This window comes from Aphis gossypii, chromosome 3, assembly GCF_020184175.1.
Source record: "Aphis gossypii isolate Hap1 chromosome 3, ASM2018417v2, whole genome shotgun sequence".
Classification (NCBI taxonomy): domain Eukaryota; kingdom Metazoa; phylum Arthropoda; class Insecta; order Hemiptera; family Aphididae; genus Aphis; species Aphis gossypii.
This window is the reverse complement of record NC_065532.1, coordinates 16781670-16794434: the sequence shown is the minus strand read 5'-3', so window position 1 is coordinate 16794434 and position 12765 is coordinate 16781670. Positions and strand designations below refer to the sequence as shown.

The window sequence follows — 12765 nt, the reverse complement described above, 5'->3', positions numbered from 1 at the left end:
GACAATTCACATTAAAATATTATTCTCCGAGATGAATCGATAATACGTATCACTATTTCAGATAATTTAATAGAAAATGTGTAATGGTAGAGGGAGGGGGGAGCGTGAGACAAAAGGTTCCTGAATAATTCTGTATAAAAGTTTATTGTTAATTCATTATAATTTAAAATCTTTATTACAGCTGTCAATGCCCGAAGTCGATAGAGTAAAGACATAATAATCGTGAAACTTTCCTACGAATCTAGAGAACTTTATAAACAATTTCAAATTAAGTGCCAAGATCATAGACTATACTCAAAGATATTATTCCAAGTAAAGCAATTTAAAAGTAATAACTGTATATGAGTCGTGTATTATTCATTTTGAACTAATCAAAGAAATCGATTGATTCCGACGAAAAACATGTTTACGAATTGGGTGCGAAGAATATAATAATACGAACGCCATGTATGACCCATGTATAGTTTTATGCTTTATAGTGAATAGCGAAATTTAATACAAATGTCTATAACTTTATGGCACAATTATATCGTAAATCGTTGTTATTTTATCTCGACTATCGTATGGTTTTTCAGCAAGAGGAAAATAATAATGCCGAGCCAACAACAAGAACGCATCAGGCTGTCCTCGATGGGCGGGGAATCGACTTGCAGCAACAGTAGCAGCGGAGGTAGTGGCAGCGGCAGTACGACAATGAAAATTCGGAGACGAGTGGTCATGATGGGTGCAGCTAGGGTTGGAAAAACGTCCATCATTAAGCAGTTCCTGTATGATCAATTCCCTGACCGGTACAAGGAGACTATCGAGGAATTACACAGAGGTGAGTGAATTAATTTTTGTATACAAAAACTTGTCATTTTTTATACTTAACAATAATTTGAATTTATTTAAAGTGATACATTGTAATTGTGTGGACTGTTGGTATAATTATATCAAATAACATAATCATTAAATTTTTTTCTACGAAAATAATAAATCATCTTAATTATACTAAACGTAAAAACGTTGATACCTAAGCTGTGAAGATACCCAACCCACCTTAAAATGGTTTTTAAAATTAATGTCACGTTTTTAAATTTATAATCATAAAAAAAATACTATATAATAGTGTATTGCGTCATACTCTTAGCTAAATGAGATATGAGAATAATAAGCCCTATATCCGTTCACTGTATCCTATCCATTTTTTTTTCAAACTTGTTTGTTTTTTAATTATTTTTTTATTAACTATCTCGTTAAATGTATGCTTTATTTTACTTCTAACAACAAATTATCTATTTATAAATTAATAACCCATTTGAAATAATTCATTTACTAATACTATCTATATCCTTTGATCGCTAAGAGAATTCAATATAATACTATTTTTTCAGAAAATATCATCAAAATGTTTTTCAGACTTTATAAGATAAAACTGTATATCTATACCAAAAAATTATATAGTAGTAGATATTTAAATAGAAAACTATGTTGATTGTAGATATTATGGTATTGATTATACATATAAATATATACATGTATAATATAATGTATGTATATTTTATACATATATCATATATGTATGTAATATGTATGTATAATCAATAAATATATATATGTGTGTGTGTGTATGTGGGTATGTTACGCCTTATATGTGAAATTTTCTAATACATCAAATGATAATTTTTTTGCACAATTTATAAACTAAACGTGATCATAAATTTTAAGGTAATAATGTTTTAAATATTTTGTTAAAAATAAATTTTAAAACAAATATTAAAAAAGACAAAATTAAAAAATTAAATAAATTAAATTTTAATCGTGGTTATCATGTTGTGACACGCCGAATCGTAACAACAATACTTTTGTCGGGTCATTCCAGAACAAGCTAAATAATTAAATTAGAAATATTTATTTATTTTATTATGTTTTATAATTTATTGTACATTCTGTACATGAGCATTTTTAGTATATTCTTGTTCTGTTCTCATCTACGTAATTTTTACTTATGTAAACTATGTTTTTCATTTGGTATTTCTTCAATTATCAATCCTTAAAAATCGGTTTTTTTCAAATGCATTTTCATGTGAAAATGTTTCAATTTTATCTTAATTTCATAAGTTTATCTTGTCTATCAATATTATTACTCCGATAATATCTACCCTTCCACAATCAAAATGAGACACAGATATATTTACACAATCATCAACTAAAATTACTTAATCTTTTTCATTTGTACCTACGTGTAATCATTCACATTGCTTGTTTTCTAATATTTTCCGATGCTATTTTTTCTAATTTGTACTGCTGGATTTTTTTCATATTCTTAATTTTCTTTACTTGTTTCATTACCGTTCTGTGTTTCTTTACTTGTATTATTATCGTTTTATATGTTTCTTTACTTGTATCATTATTGCTCTATGTTACTTTGCTTGTCTCATTATTACTCTGTATTCAATTATTTATGTCGCCTCCAATACGCCTATTTTTATTTTCTAAATTACCAACACTCAACAGCCATCACATTTTTCTTCAATTCCATTTTTTATTTAGTAAGAATTTTCGGAGAAGATATGTTCCTAATCCTATTTTTAGTTTTATTCCAATTAGGGCTTTATATGGTTCCGTTTTTATTGACCTGTGAAAAATATATTTTTGTACCATTGTACAAGACCTAATCCATTTCTCCAATTTGTTATATTATTTGCTCGTATTCACGTAATCAATAAATCCTTAATGGTAGCATTACTTCTTTAAATCGAACCTGGCGAACCTTGACTTTGTGGTTTACATTGCCTACCATTTATCAATATAAGATTTGGCCACAATGAAACCAATTCTTTTATTATGTTTGCAGGAAATTCTCTACCGTTATCTGATTGTAAAACATGTGGTGTGCCAAAGTATTAAGAAATATATTATCTAATAATATTGATGAAACTTCTCTTTTTTTTCTTTTTTCTCTAGTTTTCTCATTAATGACCTAAATATACTAAATTTTGTAAAGTGTTTCTGATAGCTTAAAATATATTTGTTATATATTATTTAATAACCATCTAAATAACTTTGAAACACTACCAAATCTACTTTATCATTTAGCTCTTTGAGTGCAATAGATTGTATTATAACAAAAATATCAGTTTATTTTTTTTCATTTTTCAGTGCACCGTTAACAATTTTCCCTACAAATTGCAGCCATCTTGGATAATAACGAAGTGTTTATTTATTTTTTATGTCCTTTTCCCCCTGTGTGGTCAGTTTCCTCATGAATGTCATGAATAATATTTTTTATATTATCGTCAGTTTGAGTAGCAAAAATTGTATTTTATGTTTATTACTAACCTCAGTAATTCCAACAATAGCAGTAATCTCGTATTTTTCTTTTATACTGTAATAACTTCCTGGTATTTTTACACCTTTTCGGTCATCTCTTAAAGCTTCAATAACTGACATCTCGTAATCCTTAGTCTATAATTATGCTGTAAATCTTTTCATCAAAATTCATGATAAAATAACTTTAAGCGAGAACGAAAAGTTTATACCCAATTCGAAACACTGCAATACATAATATCGAACGACTATTAAAAAGTAACCGAAGTCTTTTTCCGATTGCAAAACAATATTATACCAAAGCTTGTATCAATAGGTAAATAAAATAATATAATACTATAATAGATAGTATTCAATATTATATACTATAATATATAATACTATTTAGTATTTATATACACTCACGATAAATGCGATAAATCCCCCTTTACGATAATCGTCGGAATATTACCAGTTTATTATATATATTTGTTGTCCAATCAAAAAAAAAAAAAAAAAAAAATGGGTAATTTTTTAGTACCATGTCCAGTTTATAAATTGTGCAAATAAGAATACAATTAATATTTCCAATTCATGAAATACCGCATTAATAGTCCATTTCATGAACAAAGCAAAAAATTGCCCATTTTATGCATCGGACAATTTCACAACTAGGGAGTAACATATAGTCAACTGTTAAATATTGATTATTAATATCTTTTTAAAATAATAACGAAAATTAAATGAAAAACTCTGGTTTTTTTTTTTTTTTTGTTCATACGCTTTCATTTTCACAATCATTAATACATATAAAACTGTATAGTGAACTTATTTTATTCACTTAATTTATTTATCATAATTGTTTATCAATATTTTCAAATATATTATAATCAAGAAGTTAAAAATTAAACAATCATTAATTTTAGTGACATTATGTTGCTATAATCATTTTTAAAAATATTATCATATTATTTAAAGAATGGCGTGTTCAAAATGTTGACAAACTAGGTTATACTTTTGAAGTCATAATATGCTTTTAAGTCTTTAAGTCTCTAGAATTACCAGTAACTATCTTAAAATGTTTTACTTTGTAATGCAAATCTAAATTATGTCATGGTAACTCTCTGGTTTATTTTAGTAAAATACGTGTGAAATGTTAAAAAACTAATATAAGTTACACCTAATCTAAGCACAAAGCTCTAATTATGTGACTATATTACCTAGATAGGTACTATAATTTAATTTTCGATAACCATTCGACTAAATATTTTCAACGTGTGACACTGCATGTCTACTTAGTAACACTAAATTTTGTGCTGCGAGTCGGTTTACCGACAATTATGTAAGTATATGGGGCATTGGGCTCAATTTACCAAACTTGCATTTATTAAAGCCATGGATTTAAACCATACCAAAATTACTTAGTCTTTAATAATTTAAAATGATTAATGAAACTCATGTATTACATTCTTATACTTATAATGTCCCTAAATATATTGTGTATACACAATGTAACATTATATTTCAGGAAACTGGTGCTACACTACTCACAAACTACCTTATGCTATATAATAATTAATAGGTCATAACATAAAAATTATTCTCAAAGTTTGAAACCATAATGGTTAAAAAATTAAAACTTTTGGATTAGTATACTCGTACATACGGATACAAATCACATTCGCTTTGTCCGTAGGTACTTATTACTTTTCATCCCAACACCGTTTAAATTATTCATCCGTCTCTGCTTTTAATATAAATATTAAATTACACCCAACTGTAATTTTAGTTAAAGGTACACGCATAGAAAATTCTAATGTTAATTTAAATCTTAACAATATTATGGACAGTGTAGTTGTTAAATTATACAAATTTTGTATTGAATTAACATAAATAGGAGTATATTCAATTTAAAGAAGTGGTTTATGGTTTGAAAACCATATTTCAACTATATATAGTTGATAATAACTAAATCATGGATTCAGAACCAAAACGTTCTAAATAGATTTTTTTAATTTAAGAATTAAAAATTTTAAACCAAATTGACACAATTTACACAAAATTTATTTTTCAACAGTCTTAATATAATCTTTCATTTTAAACTATATTGTGTTAAAATAAAAATATTTTATAAATAATTTAAAATTAATTAATAAAAACTAGTGCTTCCTGCTTCTATTTCATATTCATTGTATTAACCATAAAATAATCAAAAGATAATACAATATTATTAATTATTAACCTACCTACATACAAAATATTCAGCAAAATTAATAATTTTGTAAACAATAGTACCATCATATTATTTTAGTTTAACATCGCGGCACGTTTTCTTTTATATAGACTAAATTTGTTTTATGGAAAACATACTTTTTAGAAAAATTCAAAACAAAAGAATTTTAAATTGACAAAAAAAAATATAGGTACTATAAATTGTATGACTTTTGGTAGTTAGTACTTATATAAAATTATTAACAGTATTAATTATCGTTTATTTTTAACGTTAAGTTTTGCTAATTGTTTTAAAACAAAAATAAATTCATTAAATATCGTTCATTACAAATGAATTTAATACGGTTGAAAGTTTAAAATTGAACTCTAGAACTATTCGATATTTTGAAATAGCGCCTTTTGATTTTGATCTTATGAAATAGCCATAATATAAATATGTTATTTATTAGTGACACGTGAGCTTTATCGTATTATAGGGTAATAAAAAGCGTAGTTTGGGAGGTCATATGGAACATCGATTATTCTGGCTTTCAGTTTAATATTATCAGCTAAGATACTCTGAAGGTGAAATTAATAATTCGAATAATAATTGTTGTTGACTTTTTTTTATGCTTTAGTACTTTACATGATTATTTTAAATGTTATTATAATCGTTCTCAGGAGAATATGAATTACCTGATGGAGCACGGTTGACATTAGATATTTTGGACACATCAGGAGCTTATCAGTTTCCAGCTATGCGAGAGTTATCTATATCAACTGCTGATGCATTTCTTTTAGTCTTTTGTGTGGACAGAGAAGACACCTGGGATCAAATTAAACACTTTAAAGAACAAGTAAATTTAAAAACAGATTTTTGAAACCATGACATAATTTAGTAGGGTTTTAATCAATTTTGTAAATTATTTTCATTAGATAATTGAAAGGAGAGGACCAAAAATTCCAATAGTCATCGTTGGTAACAAGTGTGAACTGCCTAATCGATTTTTACCAATGGAAATCACCGAAGCGATATCTAAATACGATTGGGAATGTGGCTATATGGAATGCTCAGCCAAAGAAAATAGAAACATAGTACAGGTGTTCAAGGAACTCCTAGCTCAGGCAAAGGTAAATAAAAAAATAAGTTAAGACTTACGTTTTTATTGTAAATGTTGAAAACTAATTTCGTTTTGAATACAAATTTTAATTGCCCTTTTTATTATTTTAAGTAAGTATTCTTAACGACCCTATATCACTTTTACGGTATATACTTGACAGTTCAGAAGTTGGTATTATTTAAATGTATACCTAATTATTATAAACTGTCGACTTTAATGTAAAGCTATCTAGTACCTATTATACAAAAGTTCTAGTAATATAATGAAACTTGTGTTCGTGTCACATAATATAATATTTGAAAAATAAAAATCATCATTTTAATTACACCCAGACATAAAATAAACTAATATACATTTATGTCTACCACGTTAAAATTTAGGTCAGTGACCCAAGTATCAGATTTAGATAAAAAAAAAAAAGTCAGAAAATCAAAAAAAATAATATTTATAGTAATTTTCATACTCATTGACAATGTATAAATAAAAAAAGATATACTAAAATAGTATAAAACTATATAATTACAGAAATTACACAGTGCACATGAAAAGTGAAAACATTGAAAAAAATTAGAAAATTTTCAATTGTTAAATAAAGTAAATCAACAATACACAGGTATAGGTTAAAGATTTTAAAATACACCTATCAGAAAATATTACAATTTAAAAAATGTAATTAAAATGTTCATTATATAGGAATTATTTAGTAAATAATAAATGGTTGTAAATTAAATTTTGATTAAATTTACTTATTTTATATATTAAATAATATTGTGTAGCTACCTCTAAAATACCTTTTCAAAATTAATTGTTATTACTTACGCGTTTATGAATATATCTTAAAAACATACAACAGTTAGTAATACATTATGTATTTATAGTACCTATATACAATATATATATATAATGCTTGGATTGTTCACATTACCGATAATATACAGAAAATTAAATAATAATTTTAAGTTGAATAATTTTCCATATTAAGTTATGAGTATATAACCATCTGTTTTATGATTATATAAATAACTACATCGTAAGCAAAACGTCTCAAATAAATTGTGGTATAGGACTATATACTACAACGATATCACTTTGCTAGTTACAAATTTTTTGATTAATAAATACCATACTATTATTTAAAATAAAAAAATAAAATATTTTTATCTCTTTAAAAATATTTTTCAATTTTTTAATGTTATAATAATAATCAATGACTTAAAAGAAATACCTATCATGAATTTATTCTTGTAATTATTGAATCAAATTATAGAAAACACAAATTAGAATAAAATAACACACGTATGATGCATGGTAAAACTAGATAAATTATTCACCTTGCAGTTGATTAAAATTGAACCTTTGATGTTTTTTTAGGTTCAGTATAATTTGAGTCCAGCTGTAAGGCGCAGACGTATGTCCCTGCCAAATTACGTGGATAACCGTTCAGGATCGACCAAAGGACGTTACATGCTCAAAAGAAATTCCTGCACAGTGGCCTAATACAGAAGACCTATGATAATATTAAATTAAAAAATAATAATAATAATCTTATTTTGATTATTTTAGACGCTTATATGAACAAGAATTAATAAGTAAAATAATTTATTTTGTTCTTGTAAATGATTTGCATGATATCAAATGAACACTCAAGATCTAAATAATGTTTTGAGGCGTAAAATCAGCTTTAAGAAATTCTAGCTTTACAATATAACTGATTTTTATACAATGGTTACATGATTGGTTATAATAGTTATTAATACCTACTATTTTAAGACACACAATTTTAATAAATTGAAATATATTATATTCAGACAACTTAAAAATAATATATAATATATACTTTTTTTTTTTTTTTGCTTAAAATGAACAACGCTAAATTTTAACAGTGTATAATATATTTATTATTAATTAATATAACTATTAAAATAAAATAAAACGAAGTTTATAATATTATGAAACAAGTCAGCACAATGCCAATCTATACCAAGAAACAGTATTAGTAAACGCATACAATCAATGCATTTCATAGGGAAGAAATTTGAAATAGATACATTATGAGACCGTGTTTAAATCCTGAAAACTTTTACAATACATGTGTAAAGTATTTCAAATAAATAACGTAAAACAGAGTGAACAATAATTATAATATAAAATCGTATAGGAAATCGTATTAAGTATTAAACTATTAACCAATACTACACATAATATCGTTAAGACATACTACCTATATGTATAAATATTCAAAAACTAAATAATTGATCTAATTACTTTTTAATATTTATATATTGAAATCTGTGTTGTCAGGCGATTATTTGTGGATTATTATTACTGTCAGATATCGCTATATTTACAATGTTCGACCAATTGTGATATGAATACCTACTTAAAAATTCATTTTTTTTTTCGTTTAGTTTTTAATCGTGTCTTATGAATTTATTGTATGTGCAATGTTTCTTTAGATATTATTTATTTTTCAACCTGATTATGATAGCTATAAATATTTATGATATAATATAATATATAATTATATATAAATAATTAGATAATAATTTTCTTATTGAAACTAAAGTCTAATAATTAATAAATATTCATATAATAATATAACAAAATAAATTAGATGGTTATAAAATAAATTTTATTTAACTTCAATGTTAGATGAATTCATATTATTGTCATTGCTATTAATTAATAATAACATTTTTAAACTTAACTAGTTGCCTATACATGCATAGCTAGACGCCTAATCGATAGTCAACCATTACTATTTATCAGTAGGACTGGAGTTCATGTGAATTGGTAAATTATTTTTACGTCTATTTATCAATTTGGCCCAAAATGACTTGATTACTTGTATGGTACTTAAGATCTTAAAATATTCTCTTGTGCATTTTAAATAAGCTATAAAAAAAATTTTAAATTATCATTTAAAATAAACAAAATTACGAAAAAAATTAATATATTTTGATAAGGAACAAAATGTATTACTTTGTCATCTACATCGTAGTACCTATACACATTAAGGATATGTTACTCGATAAGTAATCTCTTGAGTTCTGACTAATTATGACAAACAATGGAAGTTTATTTCCACATACATTGCGTGCAATTTATTAATGTGGCTCAAACGTATGGTGTTAACAGTTGTTTTATCATTTCGACTAGGATACGACACGCAATAGTACAATTATTATTATGTTTAATCTTTGTACCGAACATTTTCTGAGTGTATTTTTATTTGTCCAACTAATCCAAACTTATTTGACATTAATAATATTACTATACTCGGTAGGTACTAGGTACTGAGAAATTGAAAATTATGATCTTAATTATTTTAATAAACAACCTACTCAAAGTACGTATATGCTTAAAATTTACATTCGCTAAAGAATATTTTGAAAATAATTGGTAATTAAATGTAATTTCGTCATATATTTTATCATATTTGTATTGCTTATCTATTAACACATTTTTATAAAATTAAATAGGTTCTTGGTACTTACATACTTAATTATTTTATTTTGAATATAGATCATAGCCTATACGTACCAATAATAATATTAATAATTATTTAAAATATTCCTCGTTAGACGTTAACACTATTATATGGTTAAGTTAGTTAAACATTATAAACTTAAATATTTAAAATTTAAATACACGTTCGACCAAAATTATTATTTTTAAAGTCCTATTAAAAATCCAAAATACATTTTTTATTTAATATAATAAGTTGATACATTTATAAACTTTATAGAATGAATATAATTTTTATGTGTAGGTTTATTTATATTACATATATATTATATATGTATACCAATGCGTGTAGATTTCAAATTGTAGGTATGAAATAATAACTAATAAGTACCTAATAATGATATTTTAGGTACAAAATTAAGTATAATATATGTTAAGTTTCATTATGTATTAATTTGTTTGATACCTGTTATAATTTTAATTAAATTTATATTAATTATATAAATAAAATGTACTCTTTTTATAGTTACATATTTTAAATATATTTATACATTTTCCAACTTAAATTTTATGTGTCTCCATCAGACAATATTTTATATGAATAATTTAGAACATTTGTTCTAACTGATAAAGTTCTCATAAAAGTTTTATACACATACCTATTATATGACCATATTATATATTGTATACTGTTTAAGTCGTTTAAGATAAGAGTATTATTATTATATTTTAAGAGTATATATTATATTAATAAATAAGAATATTTTGATATCATGCGTGAATTGTTTGAACATTTAAATGTTAACTACCTATAATAACAATGTCACACAATGTATTATTGAGATTTAATTACATTTTTTACGATTGAATTAAGACTATATATTAGAAAAAAATTGTATTTTATTAAGAAAATTATATGAACTCAGAATAGTTACAATGACTATTATCAATAGTCATACCAACTTTTTACCCGTTATCTGAACAATTAAATATCAAAAAAATTTTACAAATAAATAACAAATATTATATTAATCATCATAATTCATAATCATACATTTTGTTATAATTAAACATTTTATACGGATAAAATTCTACTGGTGAAAAGAAAAAGGGTTTCATTTTGATATGGTGTATATTATTATGGGTTGACTGACTTGGTCAACATGTCAATCGTTAAAGTTTTTTTAACTACAAGTGTTAGAGTTCCTCTGGCCATTTAATAATTAAATATTTTAATTTTCAGTACAATAATGATATATTTTACTTACTAATAGAAATTGTTAAATTTAAAAAATAGTAAAACTACCCTTTTTGCTTTTTACCAATCAAATGATCATATAATATAGTATAATATACCTATAAGTAATAAGTTCTAACAATATTACTTAAAATGTCTGTATACCTAATATTATATTATTATTATATTCAATGGTCTATTATAAATTAATGATATTTTATAAATCTACCATGTTGAAAACAAATTTTTATTACGATAATTTGTTTTCAGTATTTTTAAAGGCCTATAATTTTTATAGTATTGATTTACCATCTTCAACCTACCTATATATAGTATTTAGTTTTAGTTTACCAATATAAAATATAATATTATTGTTACCAACCAAAATATTGTAAACGATCTGTCAGTTAAATAAGAATATAACCATTTTATAAATTATATAATATAACAATACATACGTATTATGAAAAATAATAATATTGTTTTTTTTTTTTACACGATGTAAAATATGGGAAATGTGGATACCGGATACACTTAATTATATGTAGATATAGAAGATCTACATTATACAACATGATATGTTCGACAATATTATAAAATTTAACTGGCTATGAAAATATTTCACAAGGCTATAGTTTGGCAGTGGTGGTTACAAAACGCCAACGAATAATTTCTAGGGCATCTGCCTCAAGGACTGGTGGCCTGCACAAAGGACATGCCATTGATTATAATTTATAAATACTATGATAACATATTCAAATAGAAACGACTATTTACTATTTAGTTATTATCCTAAAATTTGACAATGTAATATCATATGACCCCAAATATTATAAAATCATAAAAATCACAGTACCTATACAATTTTTAGAGGTTTTTTTTTTAGAATTGAGCCGAAATTGTCTATTGTCCCGTTTTATATACCTAAATATAATCAACCTATGTCTTAGAACATCAATAACGTTACTACGTGAGTACGTATACATTTCAGGAAATTTTCTCGTCCCGCAAGACTCGTATGTTACTGTTGTTTGCCCAGCACAGAAAACTACCTTCGCACGTTGTAGCTATTCATGTACTCGGTGTAATGTGCTTTCAAGTATCCGCTATCTTCACCAAAAATCAACGCGAATCGGGATCACGAATAGGAGTTTACTTGCACACCACTGACACGATATTGACAACGTATGGTATATGATCATAAAGATCTAGATTTGGTTAGGTTACGCCACATGCTTAACCGTATTATAATATAGTCATTAAATTATTATTACTATTTACTATGTATTAGGCTACGCGTCACGTAAGTACTTACTGAATAATTTGATCGTCAAAAAGTTCTGATCACACCCTGTACCGAAAACCGTCAAACATTTTTCTTTTTTTTTTTTTGTCAAAATGTGAGAAAGCGTCACCACAGACACGCCAGTGGACGTTTAG

The 12765-nt window shown here is 25.0% G+C and overlaps 1 protein-coding gene across 4 annotated transcripts in view; it reads left to right on the top strand.

The window, feature by feature from the left end:
* LOC114126415 (GTP-binding protein Di-Ras2-like) overlaps window positions 1–11722 on the top strand; it is a 50742-nt gene extending 39020 nt beyond the window's left edge. The window contains exons 1-5 of one of the 4 annotated variants that reach the window (XM_050203413.1): window positions 182–312; window positions 576–820; window positions 6181–6356; window positions 6436–6630; window positions 7992–11722. In XM_050203413.1, coding sequence (XP_050059370.1) covers window positions 592–820; window positions 6181–6356; window positions 6436–6630; window positions 7992–8117 — 726 coding nt within the window. In that variant the 5' untranslated portion in view covers window positions 182–312; window positions 576–591 and the 3' untranslated portion in view covers window positions 8118–11722. Of the gene's footprint in view, window positions 1–181; window positions 313–428; window positions 448–575; window positions 821–6180; window positions 6357–6435; window positions 6631–7991 lie in introns of those variants that run through there. The other 3 variants (XM_050203415.1, XM_050203414.1, XM_027990357.2) reach the window with 3 other exon arrangements.
* The last annotated feature ends 1043 nt before the right edge of the window (window positions 11723–12765 follow it).